At 56.0% G+C, this 24,858-nt stretch overlaps 1 protein-coding gene across 6 annotated transcripts; it reads left to right on the top strand.

Moving 5' to 3' along the window:
• The first annotated feature begins 1,823 nt into the window (after positions 1-1,823).
• Positions 1,824-24,239, top strand: IKBKE (inhibitor of nuclear factor kappa B kinase subunit epsilon). Of its 6 annotated transcripts, XM_067729186.1 has the most exons (22): positions 1,827-2,072; positions 2,670-2,759; positions 4,424-4,538; positions 5,208-5,348; positions 5,716-5,845; positions 6,862-7,043; positions 7,515-7,675; positions 8,477-8,587; positions 8,885-9,064; positions 9,663-9,859; positions 10,621-10,685; positions 10,776-10,867; positions 11,028-11,114; positions 13,435-13,510; positions 13,626-13,738; positions 15,598-15,674; positions 18,277-18,316; positions 19,063-19,164; positions 20,480-20,576; positions 21,322-21,434; positions 21,667-21,738; positions 23,433-24,239. In XM_067729186.1, the coding sequence occupies exons 3-22, from the start codon at positions 4,452-4,454 to the stop codon at positions 23,464-23,466; spliced, it is 2,157 nt and encodes a 718-aa protein (XP_067585287.1). In that variant the 5' UTR covers positions 1,827-2,072; positions 2,670-2,759; positions 4,424-4,451; the 3' UTR covers positions 23,467-24,239. The 6 variants fall into 6 exon arrangements, 4 of the variants coding, with proteins under 4 accessions (XP_067585285.1, XP_067585284.1, XP_067585286.1 ...); XM_067729184.1 differs by lacking the exon at positions 2,670-2,759 and having other exon boundaries at positions 1,826-2,072; positions 13,441-13,510; XM_067729183.1 differs by lacking the exon at positions 2,670-2,759 and having other exon boundaries at positions 1,826-2,072.
• Positions 24,240-24,858: the final 619 nt, after the last annotated feature.

The following is a 24,858-nucleotide window of genomic DNA, read 5'->3' as shown; positions in this document are numbered from 1 at the left end:
TGCTGCAGTCCCCCTCTACCGGGCTCACAGAATCACTCCCTGCTGAAGTATATATCTCATAGCATTCACCATGCTGTCCTGAACCCCGGCTCCTGGAGGAGGGGGTGACTAGGTCTCCCCTTTGTGTCCTCGGCACACAGTGCCTGCTTCCTAGTAAATGCTGGACACACAGTCATTGCACTCCAGGGTGCTGAAGACTCTGGGAAAGAGAGCGGGCTTGATGCAGAGAGAGCAGAGTAGGGATGCTGGTGAGGACCAGGTAGGTTCGTCGGTGTGGGGGGGTGGGGAAAGTAGAGCTTTAGCCATAGGCTGGGTTAACGTTGAACATCCCACTGGCTTAAAACAACAAAGGTTGGGGGCTTCCCTGGTGGCGCAGTGGTTGAGGGTCCGCCTGCCGATGCAGGGGACACGGGTTTGTGCCCTGGTCCGGGAAGATCCCACATGCCGCGGGGCGGCTGGGCCCGTGAGCCATGGCCGCTGAGCCTGCACGTCCGGAGCCTGTGCTCCACAGCGCGAGAGGCCACAGCAGTGAGAGGCCCGCGTACCACAAAAAAATAAAAAAAAATGAAAAGGGTTGATTTCACCAAAGCTACATGTCCCTTGTGGGCCAGCAGGGGAGCTCTGCTCTGTGGTCACTCAAGGACCCAAACTGAGAGGGCAGTCACCACATCTAACAGAATCACACTGTCACAGGGGCTGGGGGGGAGCATGGTGTCTTGCCTTAGCAATTAAATGCTTTTGGTTAAGAAATCACATGGCCTCGCCTAATCAGAGGGTGTCAAGGAAGTGGAATTCTACTGTATGCCAGGCAGGGGGAAAACTGGGAATCCTGGGTGAAGAACAAGAGGTCTAAGGGACGTTTCTCCTAGTCCTGCTGTCAGACACGGCAGGACAGCATCTCTGGGTCGCACCCAGTAGCCCTGGCTGCTTGCGAGGAGGGGGGTGGGCATCAGTAAGTGTATCTATGTGAGCACAAGGCAGTTCTCAACTGGGCTCCCCGTTCTGGTGTCACTGTACTATGGGTGGGGCTGCCAGAGGAAACCACCAGGTGTGGCCATGGGGAAGTCCCTCCAGCTTTCTCTTGAAACATGGAATTTCCTGGCTTTAACCATTTCTTATCCAACTGCCATCTCGGAGCTGACCAGAGCCAGGCAGACCTCTTCAGCCTCCTGGGGAACTTGGTTTGAGGCAGTGAGTCCTGAATGGGCAGTTGACATACCTGCGTTCCAGCCCCAGCAATCTCTGAAGATCACAGACAAATTACCGAAGGTGTATGAGCCTCAGTGCCTTCTGTAAAGCACTTTCCAGTTGCCCATGCATTTCCAAATATACTGTCCCATGTCACTCACACAACCAATGGTGTCATGTTACCATTCTCATGCCTTGGGTGAGAAGACTGTCTGGCAGGGGTCGTATACTGTGCTCAAGGTCATGCTGGAGGGCAGTGCTTGCTCTTGGACCTCTGCAGGCTCACTGGGAAGATGAGTCAGATCCAACTTCTAGAAGTGGCTGGTCATAGGTCCTGGACCTCCCTGAGACCCCTGGGTGTGGGAAGTTCACTTTCCCAGGCAGCTGTCTACTTGGTTAACTGGAGCAACCTGCTCTGTAGGGGCTGAGTCTGAACTTCCCTGCTCCAGTGAACCATGGCAGGTACAGAAATAGCATCCAGCGGCCCACCACAGCCACTCAGCCTCGGTGCCCGGCCTCTCTGTGGTTCAGACTCTGGGCCTGTTGCCTCCACTTGGGAGCTCAGAGCATCCTCTTTCTCCTTCCTGCCGGGGAGTAGTGGCGGCAGCCCAGCTGCCTCTGTCTCTTTAAGAGAGAGAAAGAACGAAATCAGGAAGTGAGAGAACTGAGAGCCGGCAGCGAGCTGAGCTGAGTGTCGGCCTCTGCTCCCAGTTCCCCCAGCTCCCAGGGTGGCACGCGGCCACTTCAACTGGCCCGTCTTCAGGTTCCCGGGGCCCGTGGCCACCAGGATGCTATGGGCGCTGCCCATGAATGACAACAAGCCCTGAAAGCTCGGGGGGCGTCACGCAGTCCCACAAGCCTGCATGCCCCACAGCCGAGATGGGGTGAGTCCATCGGAGGGAGGGCGTTGAATGGAGAAGCCGGGGCGCCAGGCAGCTGCAAGACAGCACTTAGCAGAGTGCCGGGGTGCTGGCCTGTCAGCAGCTGCTCTCCAGGCCGGCCCACGTCCCCTCCCTGTATCTCTCTGCGGCGGCGGCTCCTCCCTACGCCCCCAGAGGTGCCCTGTGCTCCATCTCAGGTGGGCACCCTTGCCAAGGACTGTTTGGAGGCCCATGAGAGGCAAGGAAGGAGTGGCGTAGAGGAGAGCTGCAGTCTACCTACGATGCTCCTTTCCGGAGCTCTGCTTCCCAACACCCGAAGCCAGCCTTCAGCTCTGCCTCTGTACTGTTCTTCTGCCTGGCTTCTTCTCGTGCCTGCCCTCACCTCTCCTGGGGTCCTTCCCACTGGCCCAGGTCCTGGGGGTGGGAGTGGCGAGGAGAGTCTCCTGGAGCTGGGGAATTGGGCTGGAAACCCCCAGCTCTGTGGGAGAGGTTGACAAACAGGAAAGGGTTAAAGGGCTGGGGCCAGGGGCCTTTGACGGAGGCTGAGAATCAAACGGCGCCCAGGGGTGCCTCTCATCCGCCTTCCTCTTTCCGGTGTAGCTCAGCTCCTGGACTTGCCACAGACAGAAAGCATAACACACACTTGCTGGGGAGAGTCTTTGCCTGATCGGGGGCTGCTCAGAGCACAGGGTAAGTGCTTTTAGGTACTGCAGAGCCTGGAGGAGGAGGAAGGTGGGTGGGACGACGGGTTCCTGGCTCCCATCCATCCAACCGCTGCTGTAGGATAGTGAGCCCTTCTGTGCACCAGCTGCTGGGCTGGGAGGCACAGAGCACGCAGACCCGGCCAGATGTGCTGCCCATCAGCTCCTAAGCATAGCCCTGGCAGGGCCAGGCACAGAGCCCAGGGCATGCCAGCCTGTCTAGGCTCTGCCCTCTATGCCACACTGCCCATTCCTTAGACCTTCGGCTGTGCTCTACCCCAGCACCAGCCCTGGGGAGGATTTTGAAGGTGGTGAAATCTCCCCTGGCTGGGCCCTTGGCCTTGATTTCAGGATGCTCTACCTGGTTTCACAGCCCCAGGCCCGCGGGCTGATTCCTCCTCAGCCTCGGAGGGGAAAAGCTCACCAACTCATTCCTGCTCAGCTATTACATTGTCTTCATAAAGACTCAGCCCCTCAGCTGCTTCTATAAAATGCAAACACTAATACATCTTCTGAAACTGGAATTGACCTCTGATCTCTCCAAGTGGCCTCTGGCTCAAAGAATTGACCTCCTCAGGATTTCCATTTAAAAAAAACAAACAAAAAAAGATTACAGAGAGAAGGCTCAAAGCTAAGGAACAGCGAGATTCCAGGCATGGTGACCCTAGGATTGACAACCTTTAAGGTGATAGAAGAGGAAGCAGCCCTGTCTAGTTCAGCCTTATTTGAGAGTATTTAAGGGGTGGTGGCCCTTCTTATGTTCCTCCCAGCCATCCCATAAAGACCAGCCATGGCCCTATTCTTCAGAGAAGCACCGAATGTAACTTCTGAGGCTACACTCTCTGCAGCCAACTGCTTTAGAGGAACTGGCCTTTGGAGAGAAGAGGATGAGGGCAAAGATGGGAAACAGAGCTGTAGAGCGGTTTCAGATCCTTCCACAGGCTCCTGAGCTTTTCGATTTGATGGCCTCCTGCCTCTCCCACCCCCTCCACACACACACACACACACACACACACACACACACACACTCATAAGTACACACATACATCCTCACTCACACACACTCACACTCACCCACACGCTCTCTCCACAGCAGCGCTTTCTTCTCCTGAGCAGCTCTGACCTGGCCATGTTAGCTGACGGCAGCAGGAAGTGGTGGGCCCAGGCGAGCAGTGGGGAGGGGCTCCAGGCTCCTGTTGCAATCCTGGAGATTTGTGGTGACGTGGTTGACACTGTCTGACCTGGGGCTCTTGCTTCAAGCACTATTTCTGCTTCCTGGGACAATCCCAGGCCTGGATGCCAAACCCCTAGAACTCGCAGTGCCTGGGAGAAGTGACAGAGAAAGGGGTTTGTCTCCGCAGAACGACCTGTCTGGGGAGGGCGTTGACAGGGACCTGGGGAGTCGGGACAGGTAGAATGCCCTGCAGTGGGACAGGCCCCAGCTGTGGTCTGAGGGCCCAGTGGCTGTGCTTCTTTCTGGAGAAGTTACTTAACCTTTCTGTGCTTCACACTTCCCCTGCCCCCTTGCCTCTGGAATGGCCACATGGAGCCCTTCATGGGGTGGTCTTTGGCAGGGCTACTTGTCAGGCCACCAGTGTCCACCCCAGGTCAGGGGTGGAATCCTAGACCCCAGGATGTTCTTTTTCTGAGCAGAAGGTGGCCGGCCAGCTGGGAGCAAGAGATGCAGAGCACCGTCAATTACCTGTGGCACACGGATGACCTGCTGGGTCAGGGGGCCACTGCCAGTGTGTACAAGGCCCGAAACAAGGTAGGACGCAGCCCAGCCCACCCCGGCCCCCTCGCAGCCAGGAAGTCGGCCCCCAGTGGGCACGAAGGGTGGTGTGAGCTGGCTGGGCAGGGTTCTCTGACTTTGTTCTGCACCCTCTGAAGTGGAGCAGAGGTGTGGGGATCTGAAGAGGGCTCCTCGGGATGAAGCTTCTGTCGGGCACGGTTGGGGGCTGGAGAGAAAGGGATGAAGGCAACATCCAGGGGAGGTGGCAGCAAATCTAGGGACAGCAGAGGTGGGAAGTGGGACTCGTTTGGATTTATCCTGCCTTTATTCTGACGGAGAGCTGCACTGAATACGAGACGCACGGCACTATCTTGTACTTGAGAGCTGAAGCCAGACAGAACGTTGCTGCTAAGGCCAAGGAGTATTAGCTACCACCATAGTTACTGCCAATAGCGACAGTAGCAGTAACAACGAACCATCCCCTGCAGGGTCCCAGGGGTGCCAAGCTCCTGTCATCTCCCAGTGCTGCGGGACAGGCTGTGCACCCTCTGAGGAGGGGAAGGAGCTGAGGGTGGGAGCCCCCAGCCCCAACCAGGCTGCCTTCGCTCACCCCTGGGGTTAGGCTGGCGGGAGAGGCTGAACGGAGGCCTGGGAGGGGGTGCGCTCCCAGGGCAGGGATGCCATTTATGTTATCCCCCATGGCAGAAATCCGGGGAGCTGGTTGCTGTGAAGGTCTTCAACACGGCCAGCTACCTGCGACCCCGCGAGGTGCAGGTGAGGGAGTTTGAGGTCCTGCGGAAGCTGAACCATCAGAACATCATCAAGCTCTTTGCGGTGGAGGAGACGGTGGGTCCAGTGCTTGGTCAGAGGAAGACGGTCTTGTCCTCGACTCTGACAGGCTGGGAAGGGTCAGGTCACATAATAATAGAGACTTGGGCACATGCTCATCTGCAGGTCGGCCAGAATGTTGGCCAGAGAGGGGTAAAGGGTGCCAGGGGCCTGGGGGCAAAGTAAGGATGGGGAGTGAGGCCTAATCAAAGAAGGCTTCCTGAAAAAGGTGACCTTGGGCTCAGTTTGAGGCCGAAGGAAGGAAGGCCAGCTGGAAGCGGAGACCTAGAGAAATGGGGGCTTTGGGCTCTAGGGTGAGCCACCCCGTCTTGAGGAAGGGGAGAAGAAGCGCCCTCCTCCCCAAGCCTCCCTCTGTCCCCTACAGGGGGGCAGCCGGCAGAAGGTGCTGGTGATGGAGTACTGCTCCAGCGGCAGCCTGCTGAGTGTGCTGGAGAGCCCTGAGAACGCCTTTGGGCTGCCCGAGGACGAGTTCCTGGTGGTGCTGCGCTGTGTGGGTAAGCCCCTCCCTGACTCCCACCAGGGACCCCCCTCCCCACCACAGGCCAGCCACAGACCCAGCCCTCAGCAGCAGGTGAAGTCCCAGAGGGGTATGGCATTTCTGGAACAAGTATCCAAACACAGTAGAACATTGGAAGCTAAGAGGCTCCCCATTCACAGACCTGGCACAGATGCTAATGAACAGACAGAACCCAAGTGTCTGATTCCTGCTAATCAGCAGTTTAAAACTCCAATTTCAGAATAAAATTTAAAAGAGGTTGTACACCAATGTTCATAACAGCATTATTCACAATAGCCATGAGGCAAAAACAACCCAAATGTCACAGACAGCTGAATGGATAAACAAAATATGGGATATACGCATGATGGGATACTAGTCAGCCTTAGAAAGGACACATGGATGAACCTGGAAGACATTGTGCTGAGTGAAAAAAGCCAGCCACACAAGGACAACTACTATATGAGTCCTTTTATGTGAGGGACCTAGAGAGGTCAGGTCCATAGAGATAGAAAGTGGAATGTGATTGCCAGAGGCTGGGGTGGGGGGATGGGGAGTGAGTGTTTAATAGGTAGAATTTCTGTCTGGGAAGTTGACAAAGTTCTGGAGGTGGATGGTGGTGATGGTAGCACAACAATGTCAGTGCATTTAATGCCCCTGATGTGTACACTTAAAAATGGTTAAAATGTAAAGTTTATGTTAGGTATATTTTACCGCAATTAACAACAATAATAATAATTTTTAAAAAATGGTAGGGAGGAGAGTGCCCTCCTCTGGGAGACACAGCCACCATTCCTCTCAGTTTCTTAGGGAACCCCAATGGGACCTCGACACCCCACCTCCTTGGGACCCCCATCCTTTGCTCTGTGCCTGTCTCTGTTCTCCTGCTGCTCCTGTGGCCCCAGTGGCCCGTGAGTTGCCACTCTCTGTCTATGTGGATCCTTCCCCCGAGATGAGCCTTGACACTGGGCTGTCCCTGGCCAGAGCCACTAAGCAGCCTTCCCTCTGTCCCAGTGGCCGGCATGAACCACCTGCGGGAGAACGGCATCGTCCACCGAGACATCAAGCCCGGGAACATCATGCGCCTGGTCGGGGAGGAGGGGCAGAGCATCTACAAGCTGACGGACTTTGGGGCAGCCCGGGAGCTGGATGACGACGAGAAGTTCGTCTCGGTCTACGGCACCGAGGAGTACCTGGTGAGCGGGCATGGGGGACCCGCTGCCCGAGCGGAGGGCTTCCCCTGCAGCTGGCTGCCCCTCACCGTGTGACTCTCAGTGCCCCTCCAAGGGGCTCTGTCCAATCTCCCTGTGTCCAGCAGGGTTACCTCTCACCCCCTATCCCCAACCAGAACAATTTGTTCTGTTCTCTAAGGCCGAAAGGCAATGCTGCAGCCTGCCCAGGCCTCCCTGTTCAGTTGAGTCCTTGATAGGATACTCATGGAGGATGGAGCACTGGTGGTCACCTCTTCCCCCAGGGCAGAGGCTGGGGTTGGGGGGAGGGGTGCTTTGGATAAGCACATGCCACACCCATTTCTGAGATTACAAAGGAGATGCATTCTGACGGTTCTGTTTCCTCCTGAAGGTGGGAGAAGGGGGTCTGAATGGGGTGTGCTCAGGCGCTTGCCCCCTTCCCCCTCCACGACAGCTCTCTGGTTCCCCCTCCTGCAGCACCCTGACATGTATGAGCGGGCGGTGCTTCACAAGCCCCAACAGAAAGCTTTTGGGGTCGCCGTGGATCTCTGGAGCATTGGGGTGACCCTGTACCATGCGGCCACTGGCAGCCTGCCCTTCGTCCCCTTTGGAGGGCCCCGACGCAACAAGGAGATCATGTACGGTGGGCCACCGGGCAGCGGGCGAAGGGGCGGACCCCGGGCCTTCCCTTCTAGTCCCTGCTGTGTCCCCTATTCTGCCTCTGACTCCACGGTCCTCCTGGTCTGCCCCCGACGCAGGCTCCTTTTGGATCCTTGGATATCAGTCCATCAAACAAGAGGCTGAGCCCTGTCCCTTCCTGACGGGAGAACTTAGTTCAGGGCTTCCCTTGAGCACCCCCCTCCATTTGTGGCTCACCACATCTCAACTGAGGCTCCCAGAGCGACTTGGCCAAGGTTGCAGAGCCTGCCAGGGGCAAAGGGGAAGGGCAAGGACCTAGCCTCCTGATCCCAAGTCCCGGCTCCCTCATGGTTTTCTGCTGTCTGATACAGAAGTAGCTGGAGACCCAGAGCAAAAGAGATTTAAAGTGGATTTGCAGGAAGGTCCATGCCCCTTCAGCTCAGGGGTCAAGCTGTGACTTGGATGGGGGCTGTCAGGGTAGCTGGACTTTGGAGGGAGGGGAGGTTGGAATAGTGAGGTGGAGGGGAGGCTACGGGGGCCGAGCGCAGTGCAGGCGCAGGTGTGGAGGCAGGTGGGCACGGATGTGTGGTGAGGGGGCAGAGGAAATGGACAGAGGAGAGCGTGGAGAACTTGACTGGGAGCATCAGGACTGCTAGCCAGACTCTCAGTTGCATTCTCAGGGTGCCTCGGGGCAGCTGGGTGACTTGCCCCAGTGCCCTGAGCCCTCCGGGCTGAGTCCATCACCCCTTGAAGTGTGATGGGCTGGAGGCTCCTGCTGCCTTGGTCCTGTCTCCCCCCAGGTACCGGATCACCACGGAGAAGCCAGCCGGGGCCATCGCAGGCACTCAGAGGCTGGAGAACGGGCCCCTGGAGTGGAGCTACACACTCCCCATCACCTGTCAGCTGTCCATGTGAGTGGGACCCTGCGGGAGGGGCAGACACAGACCCAAGTCTGGGCCGATGTCCTTCTCTCAGCTGAGGCCTGGCCCGGCGGAGCACCCTGTGTGCTGGCAGCTTGGGTACACCACTTTCCCTTTCTAGCCCCAGTTTCTCCATCTGGATGCTGGAAGACCCTTCCAGCTCTTCCTCTGCATCCCACCCCTTGGCCCTGGCCCTTCAGGACATTCTCATGGAAGGCCCCTATTACCTACTTGAGGAGGCCAACTCCGGGCCCCGGCCCCTGACAGTCTGCATGTCCCGGGGGGCAGGGGGCTGCAGAGCCAGCTGGTGCCCATCCTGGCCAACATCCTGGAGGTGGAGCAGGCCAAGTGCTGGGGCTTCGACCAGTTCTTTGCGGAGACCAGTGACATCCTGCAGCGAGTTGTCGTCCACGTCTTCTCCTTGCCGCAGGCCGTCGTGCACCATGTCTACATCCACGCGCACAACACGTGAGTGGGCGCGAGCGAGGGCGGCGCGAGCCTTGTCTCCCCAAGCACAGGGGCGTGTCCTGGGCAGTGCTCTGTGGGCACTTTAGATTTGGAAGCTTCTGGGTCCAATCTTACTTTGGAAAAATACTAGTTCCACCAAGTTAACGTTAAACAGGCCTCCTTGCTGCTGGACTTGAGAGATTCGGCAAACTTTATAAAGCTGATGCATTATAGATCTCCTGAGGGGTGTGTGTGTGACTGTGTGTGTGTGTGTGTGTGTGTGTGTGTGTGTGTGTGTGTGGCTGTGCATTTCCCCAGTGTATTACTCATGGAATCCTGTATTTCTGGAGCATGCTATGGGACTAGTGAGTTTTAATGGAAGTGTGGCAGGAAGAGATGTGAAGGCTTCTTGAGTTCTATCCCCACTTTGTCTCCATCCACTATAAGACATGAGCTCTGTCCTTCATCTCCCCGCCCTAGAGAAAAAATCACACAGTCCCTCCCTCTGAAAAGCAGAACCCAAAGTCTTAGCTGGGCTTCGGGTCACCCTGATCCTGTATCCTGCCTGCTGACATGCCCTCCCCTTCCCCTCCCCTCTCTCTGCCTCTGGTGTGTCTAGGATAGCCATCTTTCTGGAGGCCGTGTACAAGCAGACCAACGTGGCCCCCCAGCACCAGGAGTACCTCTTTGAGGGTCACCTCTGTGTCCTCGAGCCCAGCGTCTCAGCACAGCACATCGCCCACACGACAGCAAGCAGCCCCCTGACCCTGTTCAGCATGGTCAGCGAGACCCCCAAGGGGCTGGCCTTCAGGGACCGTGAGTAGGGCCACCCAGGCTTTATCTTTTCTCCTCCTCACATTCTCTTCCAAGGGGCAGGGGTTTATAATCCAGGATACTGATTCATTTTCTTGTGGGTGTTTCTTTGGGTCCCCAGGGTGTAGAAGGCAGATCTGGGTTCTAATTCTGCATACGCCTCTGAAATGCCATGTGACTCGGGCTGGTGGCCTGCCCAACCGCTTCGCAGCGTCCAAAGATCTGGGAAAGAAACTACAATGGAAACAGGGAGATGTGGATTCAATGTGGTCTCCACAGTCTGTGGTTGGTGGGGAAGCCTCCAATAGTTTGGTTTGGAGGAAGCAGGAGCCTAAGCTGCTGGAGAGAAGAGAAGGTGGTCAGGGGTCCGAGCTTTGTCCTCCACGTTCTAGCAAAAATATCACTCCTTCTCATTTGAATGATGCCTCCTCTTCAGGGTCTCCAAGGCTGGGAGGGGAATTGACCTTGAAACCCCGGAGTGTGAGGGGTGCTTTTAGCCTATTTTCTGCTGTTGAGATGGGGCCTTGGGCATGAGGCTGTAGTTCTCCAGAGTGGACACAAGGGGGCAGTGAGGGACTGCAATTGTAAAGAAGCACATTGAGTGCCTTTAAGGCTTAGAAGGTCGGGGCTCTAGGTGAGTTGGGAAGCTTGAGGTGGCAGATAGGTGGCGAGGGCTGAGTGTGAGCTGGAAATAAGGAATGATGAGCTCAGACCTCATCCGGGGCCGGACAGGCAGCCCCCTCAGACCAGGTCTTTATCTGCAGCTGCTCTGGACATCCCCAAGTTTGTCCCCAAAGTGGACCTGCAGTCAGATTACAACACGGCCAAGGTGAGGGGTTGCCCCCAGGTGGCAGGGAGGGGGTAGTTCATGCAGGGGTTCGGGGTACGGGACCTGACCCTGCCCACCTCTGTGTTTCAGGGTGTGTTGGGTGCCGGCTACCAGGCCCTGCGGCTGGCACAGGCCTTGCTGACAGGACAGGAGCTGATGCTTCGGGGGCTGCACTGGTTCGTGTGAGTACCCCCAAGGGCTGGGTGGGGAGGGCAAGGAGAGTGGGCAGGGTAGGACAGGCAACCCAGACCCCTTCCAACACCGCCCTGGGGCTGTGCCTATGGGCACAGTGCCCTCAGTCCCCTGGGAGAAAGCAGCTCTGACTCAAGCTCCCCTTGGCAGGGAGGTACTCCAGGCCACGTGCAGGCGGACGCTGGAGGTCACGAGGATGGCCCTCCTCTTCCTCAGCAGCAGCCTCGGCACTGAGAGGTGGGTGTTCCGTCCAGGGTGGGGGCCGCGGCCGGCATGAGCCCCGCTCAGACCCATCAGCCCTTCTCTCTGTCTGTTCCTCACCCCAATCTTTCCAACAATGCCCCTTGTCCCCTCCCACCCAGAGCTCCCGACTTCCCTGCCATGCTAGAACGGAGAGGGCACTCCCGCCCCATCCCTGCCCCCACCAGCCAGTCCCTCACCTCAGGGGGCCGGACCTGTGAGGGCACTGCCCCGCCAGGTACCAAGGCAGCCTCCCTGCCCCAGGAAGGGGCCTCTGTCCTACCAGTCCCCCCTCTGAAGATTTAAACTGCTCACCTGCACCAGGCCCTGGAGAGGGCTCTGGGAGAAGCACTCACACTCACACACGGTCCCCTGGACTTGACAGGATGGAGACCTAGGCGGTCTCATCCTCCACACACCTCCTCCTGCTTCCTCTGGGCCTGAAACTGTCCCCGCCTCCCGGGATCCCCTTCCCCAGTCCTTGGAAATCCACACCCTCCACTCCTCTGACTTGGGCTAATTAGGCGTGGTGGGTTACAGAAAGGGAGAGACTGGGGAGGAGGACATCAAGCTGGAGGGTCTGGAGATAAGCAGGAAGACTCCACCGGCCAGCGCGCTGCTGAGAAGGCAGCAGGGGCTACGGTACAGGTGAGAGGTGGGAGCCCTGTGGCCCAGGGAAGCTGATGGTGGCTGGAGCCTCTCCCGGTGACAGGTGGTGGCAGAAGAGCAGAGACTGTGCCAAACAGGCCCGGTGTCCTACCTGTCACGTCCCACAGCCCTTGTCCTCAGGAAGGTCCTGGGAGTTTCCCAGGAGCAGGGTGACTCACTGCAGACTTGCCCTCCACCTGGCGCTCGGCAGCAGCGACACTGACCGTGGGGTAGACAGGGTGGTGGCCAGGCAGGGAGGAGAGTCTCCAGATGAGCCCCCGGCATGGCTGAGCCACCTTCAAGTGGGGACAGAGAAGAGGGGCTGCAGAGGGCAGGATCCGCCAGCAGCGCTGTGGTGGAGTCCCTCTGAGAAGACATCTGCCCAGGCACAGAGTGGGCTTCCAGGGCTGGATGTGGCCCCAGGCCTGCAGACGGCCCTGGAGGACAGCCCTTCCCCAGCATGTGCGCATGGCAGGACGGTTGGGTAAAGGGAGACGAGAGATGGGCAGACGCAGCCAGGAAGACCCGGAAGAAGGGAGGCTGTCAAGGCCAGAATGTGAGCAAATACCTGGGGTGGGAAGGCCCTATGCAGAGACGTGACTGGAGGGGTGGGGAGGTGCTGCTGAGGTTTGCTGAAGCCACAGTCATAGTGGAGAATGTCCCAGAGTGGAACTGGAGAGGGACAGAGGGAAGGGGAGAGTGCAGGCAGGTCCTAGGGTCCAGAGGAGAGGTTGGACCTTGCTAACATGACCAACAAGGATCTATTCTAGGTTCTTGAGTGAGAAAGAAATATATATAGAGAGCATCTGGTTGTTTGCCCACCCTCCCTGGGCTGACGAGTGTGGAGAGCGACAGGCTAGCCCCAGGGCTGGAGTCCTGGGGTCTGCTGGCTGCTGTGTCTCCAGTTCTGGCTCCAAGGCCTCCTCCGAGGCGTGGTGGGTGTGGAGAGCTCAGGGTCAGGCTAGTGCCTGCTTTGAGGCCTGTTTCATTCTCCCACGAGGAAGAGCGCTGGGCCGAGGGTCAGAAGGCCCAGCCCAAGCTCTTCATTAACTCACTGTTAGCCTCAGACCATTGTCGCCTTTCCTACCTGGACCTCTATTTTCTCATTTTCAAAATGAGGGGACTGGATGACCTCGGAGGCCTCCCAGCTCCCATGCGTCGCAATCTCATTCTTTTCTGAACACGCTCAGACCTGTCGGTTCTTCTAAGGTCCGAAGCCACTAGCTCCTCCCACAGCGGAACCTGAATTATTTTTTTTTTTTTTTTTTTTTTTTGGTGGTACGCCGTCCTCTCACTGTTGTGGCCTCTCCCATTGCGGAGCGCAGGCTCAGCGGCCATGGCTCACGGGCCCAGCCGCTCCGCGGCATGTGGGAACTTCCCGGACCGGGGCACGAACCCGTGTCCCCTGCATCGGCAGGCGGACTCTCAACCACTGCGCCACCAGGGGAGCCCTACTTGCTGTTTTATAACCTGCTTTTCTCAGCTTATGATCTCTGCCCCCTCTGTGTCAAAACATTCCATCTCCTCTGTAGTACCCATCCATACTCAAATTTGGTATTCCCCCAAGTGTTCTTTTCTAGCTGTTTTCATCCCAACCAGGATCCAATCCAAGACACACTTGGTGTCTGGTTGTCATGTTCCTCACGTCGATTTTAACCCTTCCCTCGAGGTTCAGCAACGTGGCTGGGGTGCCTGAGATCCAGGAACTGAAGAGGGCCGCAGAGCTGAGGTCCAAGCTGCGGACCGTGAGTGAGGCTGGGGTTGGTGAGGGGCTGTCAGGCGTAGAGTGGGGTGTGGGGAGGCTTCCCATCGGAGCCTCCAGCTGAGGCCCCCACGGGGGTCTACCTTTGTGTCCCGCAGTTGGCTGAGGTCCTCTCCAGATGTTCCCATAACATCACAGAGACCAAGATGACCCTGAGCAACCTGAGCTCTGAGCTGATGAAGAACCGGGATCAGGTACATGCGGACAGAAGGTCTGTGAGATTTTCTTCTTGGTGGGGGGTTTCGGGGGTGCACAGAAGGCCCAGTAGCCTCTTTAGGAGTCAGCCTGCCTTCTCCCTTATCTTGGCAAGGATGCTGGGGCCTGGGGCTAGGGGTAGGGGATCCAGGAATGTACAAGAGCCTCCCATGAGACTGGCCAGAAGGAGAAAAAGATCTGGGGTCCCGCCTCCACCTGGGAGTTAGAGAGTGAATTACAAATATTAGCAGGTGCAATGGTTCTAAATAAAAGAATAATTGAGTTCCCTACCTCTTCTGAACCCTTGCTCTGCGTCAGACCCTCGAATAGGTCCTCCTACTTCTATCATTTAATCCTCAAAACAATAACGATACTACTACTCTTATGCTCCTTTTATAGGTGAGGAAGCTCACTCAGGGAGCTTAGTTTGCCCCGAGACACAAGGCAATAAATGACAAATGCCAGACGTAAGGCTCCAGGTCAGGTCTGCCTACCTCCAAAGCCTACGTGCTTGGCCTGCGCCAGGGATTTTCGAGATCTGAATCCCCAGTCTCCCTTTAAACAGACAGAAAAATCCCCAGCACCCCTGCCCTCACAGCCCGGTGTGTGGAGCCCCTGCCTCCCGCTCTGCTCTGACCTGGACGTGGTCCGGCTCCTGGAACAGCCCCACACCCCCCGCAGTCAGCGCCCTGGCAGATCCGCATGCCCGGTCCTCAGTTCTGAATTCAGAAAGCTCTGAAAACCACAGGGTGTTTCTTCGCTGTTTTGGCTGTAAAACCTGACCTCAACTGACACGAAGCCCTTCCTAGTCTTTATTTATCTCACTTAGGATGAATATTCTTTCAGCTCTCTGAAGACTTGAGGGTATGTGATGAGGGAGTACTGCCCCAGACCATGCCCTCCGAGGGAATTCCACAGTATAGTGTATGTATAATGGACCACCTTTCTCAAATCAGAAGATAGTTCTGAATTTGGAATACATCTGGCTCAAGCCCTTTGGATAAAGACTGGACCTGGGGTCTTGTCCACCCCAGGTTCCAGGAGGGCAGGAGTCTGGGGTCCGCAGGGTCCTGGGAACACGCTTGGGCTGTGCCCCAAGTCCAGCTTCAGAAATAGCTGAGACAGGGTCCTGGGAGGAGCTGCAGGGAAGAAGTGGAGCTAAATAGGCCCGAGGATGAGGGATAACCCCCCACCCACAAACACCCCCAACATCTCAGACAAAGTGTTTGTATCCTGAAAAGGGGAAGGAAGAAACAATAATGACCTTAAACCCCAGGCCAAGAGGGTGGAGAGGTCATGTCCCGAATTCCCCTGCCTGCAGGCAGGACCAAAGACCTTGATTCATTCTTGTTTTAAACAAGGGTTGTTGATTCATGATTGAAGTCCCTTCTATGCACCAGGCATTGGGTATTCTCAGAAAGCATGACTTCTGCCCTTGCCAGGTGACAGAAGAGAAGTTCCTATTCTGCTCCCACACGCAGCTGCCACCGCCAGGCTCTCCTGTTTCAGGGTCCAAGGCTCCTTCCCGGAGCCTGTTCTCAAGCCCTGTTGTGTAGCAAAGGCCACTTTCCTGTCGCCTGTCCTGCTTGGCTTCTTCCTGTGTGTGTGTGTGTGTGTGTGTGTGTGTGTGTGTGTGTGAAAGCGAGAAAGAATAAACACAGGAATGAGAGGTGACTGGATGGCTAACCCGAGGGTACCTCAAACAAGTTTAGAAACAGAAGAGTCACTCCCAGATTGGCCCCCAAAACTATGGCAGTGAGGCTCCTATTGCAGGGAGACAGCTTCCCTCCTCCCACCGCCATCCCTTCCCCTCCCTCACCCTTTACCTGTGCTGTTTGATTCTTCCATCACCTGGTCCCTGTCTCGTGCCCACAGCATCCAGCAGATTCAGTGCTGTTTGGACAAGATGTATCTCATTTACAAACAGTTCAAGAAATCCAGGATGAGGCCAGGTGAGCCACAGGGAGAGCAAAACACTCCTCATGCTCTCCCCTCCCTCCCCCCTTCCTTCCCTTGGGTTAGCTGGTTGTCCCTAACACTCCATCCAGTGGCGCTGCTGGAGGCCCACTACGCGGGTGGCGCTCCGTGGTGCCCGGGTGCCACTGGTCTAGGGCAAGGTCGCTGCCTGCACCCCAGTGAGGGACGTGAAGCCTTTCCACCTTTGCCTGTTGCCACATCGGGGCTCAGCTGAGGCCTGGATGCAATAGACGTGGTGGCCTTGAAAGAGACCCCTCACCTTTGCAGGGCACTTTACAGTTTAAGGAGTGTTTCCCTATCCGTTGTGACTTCGGCTCACTGAAGTGTTAGTCAGGCTTTCCAGAAAAGGGAGGATCGGGAGAAATACCATGGAGTCATGAGTCCAGGCACTTGGCCTGCATTATCTACGGAGCCTCACTAAGACCTTCTGGGCAGGGGCAGCTCATTTACAGGCCCAGGGATGGGAAGCTTCTCGCCCATCATGGGCTAGGGGAGGGTCGAACCCAGGGCTGGGGCTGATGGCAGCGGGGGTTGTGGGGGGAGCCTGGGGAGGCTCCAGGTGACTCTCGGTGTTGGGGAGCTAACACTCCAGGAACCGACCACCGACACTCTCGCCCACCCATGCCCCCCAGCATTTCCTAATGTGCAGGAAATCCATACTTGAGGGCTTGCGCCTGACTGCAAATTCTCTTCTGTCCCTAGGATTATCTAAAAAGCCCTGTCCCATAGGAATACAATGCCAGGCACATTTGTAATTTTAAGTTTGCTAGTAGCCAAAATTTAAAAAGTAGAAAGAAACAGGTGAAATTTATTTGAATAACATATTTGATACAATGCAATATATTCAAGTTGTCATTTCAGCGTGTAATCAATAGAAACAATTATTAAAGAGATACTTTACATTCTCTTTGGTGCTAAGCCTTCACAATCCCACGTGTGTTTTACACTCATTGGCCATCTCTACTTGGAAGCTCATTTTTTAACAAAATGAAATGTACTCTTACCAAAATAATAAAGCTGTGTTTGATGGGGAAGAAACATTGTACACTGCTTCAGTTTTTAAATTTAGTCGAATTCATTCAATTAAAATTAAAAATTCAGGTGAGCAGTCACATTAGCCGTACTGGCCACATTGCAAGTTCTCAGCCGCCACACGACCACCGCATTGGACGTGCAGATTCTAGAAGATGGGAAACTCAGTCCCGCCTCTGGATCTGACCTTGGAGGGGGAGCATCACAGGAGACAGGAGAACTGAGACTCCCATGTTCCCTGAAACCAGGGGGACCTTGGGCTCAAGAAGCTGGCCTAACACCCAGTTGGCCACCTTTGCTGTGATTTTAGGAGACCTTCAGAGGCTCTTCTGCCTCCGTCACTGGGATTCCGTCATCCTGTGACCATGACACTTCTGAGCGCCTCCCATGTGCTGGGCACAGTCCGATGGGCTTTGCATGTTCTTAATTTATTTAATGCTCTAGACACTGTTACCCTCCCCGTTTTATAGATGAGGAAACTGAGACACAGGAAGGTTAAGTAACCCAAGCAACCTAGGTCCAGGTGCTTTAAACCACCCCACTTTACAGCCTCAAAAAGAGTTTGATTTGTACTGGTTTGCAAGAGTCCTTTATTAAAGTTAAAAATGAACCGGGAAGAATAACACTTAACCGCCAACACTTGGGGTGTGGAAAGATGCCATTCTGGAAAATGCTCCATCGTTTTCAGGGCACTTTCTCACTTTACCCTCACACCCATCCTGTGTGTTACATGTGATGAATGAGGCAAAAATCACTTGCCTATAGCCTCCCGCTAAGAGGAGGCAGAGCTGGGCCTCATCCCAGATCAGTCGCTTGGACTTCATAAGTCAGCTGGCTGAGCGCAGGGCCCAGGACCAAGAGGCCAGGGAGGTGATTCTGCTATTAGGGGAGTGGTGGGGGCAGGCAGCAAGGTGAATCTCCTCATCGCTTCATCTTGGCCTTCAGAGGCCATTCCCCTGAAGCCCAGGAGGGGGCAGCATCTCCCTAGCGCAGAGAGCATCAGGAAGCTGCCAAGGTAGTGAAAACTTCAGCCCTACTGGCAAAAGTTCTCCTTCTGGCAGAAGTGGCTGGGCTGAAAAGCGGAGGTCGAGGGTGGTGGCCTGGCTTATCCAGCGCATTGCTGCAGAGCCCAGGTGGCTCTGCCTGCAGCCTGAGTATTCAGGGATGGGGTCAATAGGCTGTAGGCATCAGCCACGCTGGGAAGGGGATTGGATGAGGGGTCAGGGCTGACCACACATCCTTCAAGCCCCATCTCATCCACCACTGTCCACCTGAAGTGTTCCCCGAGCACCCATCCCTCCACTCCCTACCTCCACTCCCTCCACTGCGGGCTTGCCTGGCCCAGGTGGACCCCTACCTGGTCATAATGCAGTGTCTTGGGTGCTTGTTTCCCTCCGTTTGTCCTTCCTGGTTCCGCTGGGCTGTGAGCTCCGTGGAGCAGGGCCCAGGCTGCTGCCTTCGCTTTGCAGTTGTTGCCAACCCTTGCGCCATTCAGTTCTGTTGACTGCTTGAATAGGTGACCTTGGCCCTGTCTGTTTCCTTCAGGGCTTGGCTACAACGAGGAGCAGATTCACAAGCTGGATAAGTGAGTGCCTGTCCCCCTGGCAGGCGGGTGAGCAGGAGGGTGGGCATCACCAGGGCAGAGCGAGTCTTTGTGCCAGACAAGAGGTGGTAAAGGGCCCTGAGCCCAGGCCACAGCTGGGCAGGAGGAAAGGGGCTGACTGCCTCTGGGGAAGGTTGTCTGGGGCCAGGGGAGGGTGGTTTCTCAGCAGCAGTCGTGATGGAACTGGACTGACTTCTGCTATGAACACGATTGTTTGAAGGATTTCCTTCCTTAGGTGTCCTCGCTGACTTACCACCTACTACTTTCTACTTCTGGCCTCTGCCTGGACTCTCCTTTGGGCTTCCCTCTGCTTCTCTGTCTCCTGGACACTCTATTCTTCCAGGAAGTCCTCCATGATTTTATGCTTTTTGGGGGACTCACTCCCCCAGTTCTGCCCCCACCCCTGACTCCACACACACACACACACACACACACACACACACACACACACACACGACCATCTCTCCTTTCCTCTGGGGGCTGAGCTCAAGAGCGTGTGTGTTCCCTGAGGTCCACTGTCCTTCTCCCACATCCCTCTGTTGGAGTTGCTTTGTGCCAGCCACTCTGCTCGCCATGATGCACATTAAGTGGGATGGGCGCCTTGGGAGAGGCGGCCCTGCTGTGGAGCCAGGGGCTGGACATTTGGGTGATGAAGACCCAGGGATGCTAGGTTTGTGCTCAGGTGGCTCTGGCTTCTCATCTCTGTGCCTCTGTTTCTGTCTTTTCAGGGTGAATTTTAGTCATTTAGCCAAAAGGCTCCTGCAGGTGTTCCAGGAGGAGCGTGTGCAGAAGTACCAGGCATCCCTGGTCACGCATGGCAAGAGAATGAGGTAACATTGGCCCTCACTCTTGAACTCATGGTCCCCAGGGCCCTCCTGGCCTGGCCCTTCCTGGCTTCAGACAGCCCTGGGCTTTGCAGAGCCCCGACTGAGAGGGAGGTGGTAGTAAAGAACAAAAGCGAAAAAAAAAAAAAAGGGGGGGTGGTTTTTTGGCCCCGGGTGGACCAGGTAGGATGCTGGGTGATTTCTATACATTAACTCATTTAATCCCGCAATGTCTACCCTATGCAGTGGATACTATCACCCCATTTCACAGATGAGGAAACTGAGGCTCAGAGAACAGGTTGCTTCCTTAATACGACACCGCTAGTAAATAGCAGACCCAGGACTGGCACATGGGTATGACTGCCTCTAAAATCTAGATTCTTTCCATGTCCCAGGTGGTTGTGTTCAGAAGCCCCCTCTCTGGGGAAAACACAAGATCCCTCTGGGATGAGGACAAGTGGCCTGGGAAGCAGGGGCAGGCAGAGGCCCTTATGTAGAACCCCCCTTGCACACTGTCCCTTATAGGAGTTTTGGCTTCTGCCTCTCAGACAAGCGCCTTCCCCCTTCCCCTCCTGAGACAAGAGGACAGTTTCCCAGGTGCTGCTGGTTCTGTGGCCCACGTGACCTGTGGGCTTATTATGGGGCTGAGACCCAGACACTCACCTACCCTTACATTAAAATACCGTTTCCATCTCCCCCAGCCAAGCCACCCCAAATTCTGACTTAATTGGTCTGGAGTAGGGCTTGGATGGCAGTATTTAAATGCTCCTTGTGTGATTCTAATGTGTAACCAGAGTTGAGGATCGACCACTGGTCGAACCCCTCCAGGACTTGGTGTATGTTTTGTGCCGTGGGGCAGTGTTCTTCCTCTCTCCCTCCACTTAGAGAGAGAAGAGAGTTCATAACAGAGTCTTCACTTTGATCTGCTCTGGAAATGGGAACGTGGGCAGTTCCCATTTTAAGTGTGCCAGTGCAGGCGGTCCCTGCCTCTCCAGAGCCTGAGCCGGGCCCTTGCTCACCCTCGCTGGCTTGTGTGGCCCGGCCTGACACAGGTGTATTCGCAGCTCCCACTGTGGTTCCGCGAGGACCCTCACTAGCCCCGGTCAGAGTGCTCATCAGCATCCTTACCTGGGACAGGTGAGGGCTGAGGGCACAGCTGGAAGGGCAGAGGCAGCGAGGGGGGCCAGTGCCTGGCACCCACCAGCTCCAGCCTCTGCCGCCTGGAAAACCTCTCCTCCGTGTCTGTGTGGTGACCGAACTGCTGGGGGGGCCCCGGTGAGAGTGAGTAGGCCAGGCTCTGACATTTCTCTGCTCTCTTGAGGGTGGTGCATGAGACCAGGAACCACCTGCGCCTGGTGGGCTGCTCCGTGGCCGCCTGTAACACAGAAGCCCAGGGAGCCCAGGAGAGCCTCAGCAAGGTGGGGAGCTTCGGGGCCCCGGGGCTACTGAGGAGAACTGGACCAGTCGGGCACCTGGAGGGCATCCGGGCCATTCCCCTGCCTCGGGGCAGAGCTGCCCTTGACCAAGTCCAAACACTCTGGTGTGGATGGGAGGTCTCTGATCCACCAGTGTGGACGGCAGTTCCTAGTGTTCTCAGACTGAAGGCCACTCGCTGCAAGGGCAGAGGCTCCAAAATGCTGAGACATCTCCCTCTCTGCCCTGTGCAGCCTGGGAGGCTCACTGAGGGGGGCGATATGAACGCTGCTTGTCTTCTGATCCGCTCTCCTAGAAGAGACCAACTCAGGCCGCTCTGAGAAGCCACTTGCTTTGCCATCAGGGACAGAGAAGGGCTGTTCTTCAAGGAGCAAGGCCCACATGCTCTTCCCCAGCCCCTAGCACAGGGCACATTCTTTCCGAGATGGTGCTGGGCTGCCCCCACCCCTTCTCTGCAGCTCCTGGCTCCAACTGTGTCATGACAGGTGCAGGTCAGACACAAACAGGAGCTTGGCAGTCTGCACCCCTAAACACAAGCGCACACAGTGATGGTGCTTGTGCCAGCTGTGCTCCCAGGATGAGAAGGAGGGGCTTGTGGGAAATTCCTGACACTCCAGGGATGCGGGCTGGGGGCCATTGTATCACGGATTTCTTACCCCTCCCCACACCTCCGCTGCCCTCCACACATGAGCTGGCTTATCCTTTCTGACTAACGTGTGGTTCTTTCAGATCCTTGACTGGCTATCTCACCAGCTCCTGCAGGACAGAACAAAGGGGGCTCAGGCCTCACCACCCACTACAGCTCCTTATCCTAGCCCTGCACTAAAGGACCTGGTTCTCCAGTAAGTGCCAGAGAGAGGGGTGTGTGCTTGTGTGTGTGTGTGTGTGTGTGTGTGTGTGTGTGTGTGTGTGTGTGTGTGTGTGTGTGTTAGGGGCTTCGCCTCTTGCCAGGCCCGGGAGGCAGGAATGAGGCTCGGTGGGGCTGTGGAGGAAGGGGGGCCTCCCTGGAAGGTGTCTGGGCAGAGCGACTTGGGCCTTAGCCACCGCCGCCTCTCTTGCCTCTGCCTTGGACAGCATGCAAGAGCTCTGCAAGGAGATGAAGGTGCTGGCGTCTGACCTCCAGGACAACAACCGCGTCATCGAAGGGTGAGACCCCGCTGTGCGGGCAGTGGGGAGGCTGGGCCCTCAGACTGCCCTCGCCCCTGGGGCACAGGCCCCGTGCATCCCCGAGCAGGCTTGATGACGGGGGCCCATATTCCAGTCACAGCAGAGCCTTGTGCACAGGTGAGTCGGTGTCCTCACCAGGTGTAGGCTTTCACCGTAGTCTGGAGGATATGCGCCTCGGTGCAGTCAGAGATGGGGGCTGGGAGGCACGTGGATTTGCGGCTGTGTCCAGCTCTCTGTGAACATGGACTCTGCCTCACGCCCCATGCAAACCGGCTCCTGTCACCTTTACGACCATCCTCAGAATGGTGATGAACCAGGAAACGCAGCACAGAGCTGGGGAGAACTGCGCGGGGCTGCAGGCCCAGTGTTAGAGACTCTGCATCATCACCTGATCGAGTCCCTTCCTTGAGGGGCAGGGGGGAGTGGGCAGGTACTGGGGAAGATGCTGGCGGATGCAGCAGGGCTCAGCCTTTTGGCTTTTGTACACCAGTAAAATTCACAAAAGAAAACTGGAAAATAACAGAGTGACCAACTTCTCATATTACCCAGTAAGCAGAATTGAAAGGGAAAAATCCATGCCATCTAGAAGTCCCCCTTTATAAGGTGCATTTTAACACCAAAGAGAAGGAAGAATACAATCTCAGAATCAAGGATGGTCCTCGCCCTGAAAGTCAGCCCTGTTTACACATATATACGCTCACGCGTGCGTGCATGCACCTCCCACGTCCTCCCCATCATCCTTATGTCTGTCACTTCCCCGTTTGGGAACCAGTGGCACGGTGGAAAGAGTCTGCAGAGATTCCAACGGGGTTTGACCCTGACTCTGCTTCTTACAAACTGTGTGACCCTGGGAGGTTTGTTTGGCTCTGAGCTGAAAAATAGGCATAGTGATTCCTACCTCATTGTGTTAATGCAGGGATTAAACAGGATAAGATATGCAATGTGCTGGGGTGGGGAGGGTGCCCAGAAGGGGGACTCACCAAATGGTAGGTGTTCCCCAGAGGTCCCGCCAGTCTGGGGTGCCAGAATTGGGGCCAGGAGGTAGGGAAGCCAGGAGCAGAGCTCATGGTTGTTCCTGGAGTTTCAGAGGGTCCTTGGGTTGAGGACATCCCACGTTCCATTCCAGCAAGGGGAGAACCCATCCTCTTAAATGTCTGCAAAGAGGAAATTTGACAGCTTCTTAGAAAAACTTTCCAAATTAGCCCTCAGGGGCAGGAAGTTATAATTTTAGTGCTGACATAAATTTCTCTCGCTGTGATATGTAGTCTATTTACAGATAGCTCAAAATTTTATTTTAGTGAATTTTTGCTTCCTTGTTCAGAGCTGTAACCAAAGAGCCTAAAGAAACAATCTGAATTCCTTTTCCCTCCTCTTAACCCTTGGCTGCATTGGAGTCACCAAGGGAGCTTTTAAAAGTACAGATGCCTAGGTCTTGTCCCCAGAGACTCTAGGTGCGGCTTGGATTTGGGGATTTTTATAAGCTTTCCAGATGATTCTAACGTGTAGTCAGGGATGGGAACCAGAGAGTTCCTGTCGGTGGACACAGATGCTACAAGATGAGAGCTGAGGATTCGAATGGCTTGGTGTTCTGGAAGTTGATTGTGTTGGGCCCTGGAGTACGGTCGGCAGGCTTCTCTACCTGGGCGGAAGTTAACCTGAGCCTCTCTTTACAGGTTAAGTAGGGTCCCATCGGCTCCTGACATCTGAACTCTGGGGGGTGCACGAGGAATCCTGAAGCATTAGAATCGTTCAGACACTGCTCTCCTGCCTGCACTGGGGGACCCAACACAGGACGATACCTGGTCACATCTCATCAGCCTACCTCTCTCCTGCCTGACGGCCAGGAGATTTTGCCAGCATTACCTTCCACTGCCTCTCTTCGGGAAGCAGCACAGCAGGACGTGGGGCACCAGGCCATCTCTGGATCCTGGCCCCACTGCCCAGGCTGACCTTTGAATCTTACGTGGAATCAGGTACAGCTCCTCTGTTGCCCTGGCCTGTATAGCTGAACCTGGCCGGGCTGTGGGGAGAAGAGGCTCCGAAAGCCGCTCCCTCCCACCCCCTCTGGTTTACGGGGCTTTACTCCTCAGGGAACAGAAGAGGAGGCCTCCTGGGGTCAAATGACCTCATCTCAGTCTTCCTTCCTCTTAAGGTGTTCTACACTGAACACACAGCCCTCTCCCTGCTCCCACGATATCTGAGGGTTACCACACGTGGCCCCAGGCATGACAGAGCCCAAGTTCCCTTCTCCTCTGGTCTGGCTGAGCCTAAGGCTGAGAAAGCACGTGGTCGAGGCCGGATGCCAGTGTCTCGGGGACCCTTTCCCCTGTCCCTCTGAGGCACCACCGGGTTCTGGGGTTTGTAGCCAGCAGTGTCAACAGTAGCCGTGCCAATTAGCACAGGCCCGTAAGTCCAGAGCCCTGAGGAAATCAAAGCCCGCATCTTCAAGAAGTGAAATAAACTTGACATTCCTTTCTGTTTGAGTGGCTCTCACGGGCTGCATCTGGGAGGTGGGAAGGCTCAGCTGGGTGTGCTTGGCAACCAATCAGGCACTGCACAGGGTGGGGATCTGTGAGGGGGAGGATTGGGAAATGGGGGCAGGACTGCTCGCTTCCTGATTCCTGCCTTCCTGCCTCCCCCTAGATGGGCCCTGATTTCAGAGAGGAGCCCAGGGACCATGCCCTCCTGCTGGGAGGGCTTGCCTTCCCACTCCTCTTTTTCTGCTCCCTGTCATCTGGGGAGCTCTGTGAGGGCCTGGAACTTACAGAGAAGGGTCTTTTTTTTTTTTTTTTTTTTTGCGGTACGCGGGCCTCTCACTGCTGTGGCCTCTCCCGTTGCGGAGCACAGGCTCCGGACGCGCAGGCTCAGCGGCCATGGCTCATGGGCCCAGCTGCTCCGCGGTATGTGGGATCTTCCCAGACAGTGTTCCCTGCATGCATCGGCAGGCGGACTCTCAACCACTGCGCCACCAGGGAAGCCCCGGCTCTTTTTTTTTTTAACCTCAAATCCACCATCTAAATGCCTGTTCCTTTCCCCCCACCCCCCACTCCACTGTTCAAAACACAGGCTGTGTCCTTAAATATCAGGTGAGAGTAGTAC

Source organism: Pseudorca crassidens, chromosome 2 (genome assembly GCF_039906515.1).
Source record: "Pseudorca crassidens isolate mPseCra1 chromosome 2, mPseCra1.hap1, whole genome shotgun sequence".
Taxonomy (NCBI): Eukaryota; Metazoa; Chordata; class Mammalia; order Artiodactyla; family Delphinidae; genus Pseudorca; species Pseudorca crassidens.
Note: the sequence above shows the minus strand (reverse complement) of the source record. Positions and strands in the feature narration are given on the sequence as shown.

Excerpts from the sequence above, each read along its gene's own strand:
- IKBKE (XM_067729183.1), top strand. The coding sequence starts at position 1,999 with ATGACAACAAGCCCTGAAAGCTCGGGGGGCGTCACGCAGTCCCACAAG. Across the intron at positions 7,676-8,476 it reads CGACGCAACAAGGAGATCAT|GTACCGGATCACCACGGAGA; the intron begins GTACGGTGGGCC and ends GTCTCCCCCCAG. Across the intron at positions 21,435-21,666 it reads CTAAAGGACCTGGTTCTCCA|CATGCAAGAGCTCTGCAAGG; the intron begins GTAAGTGCCAGA and ends TGCCTTGGACAG.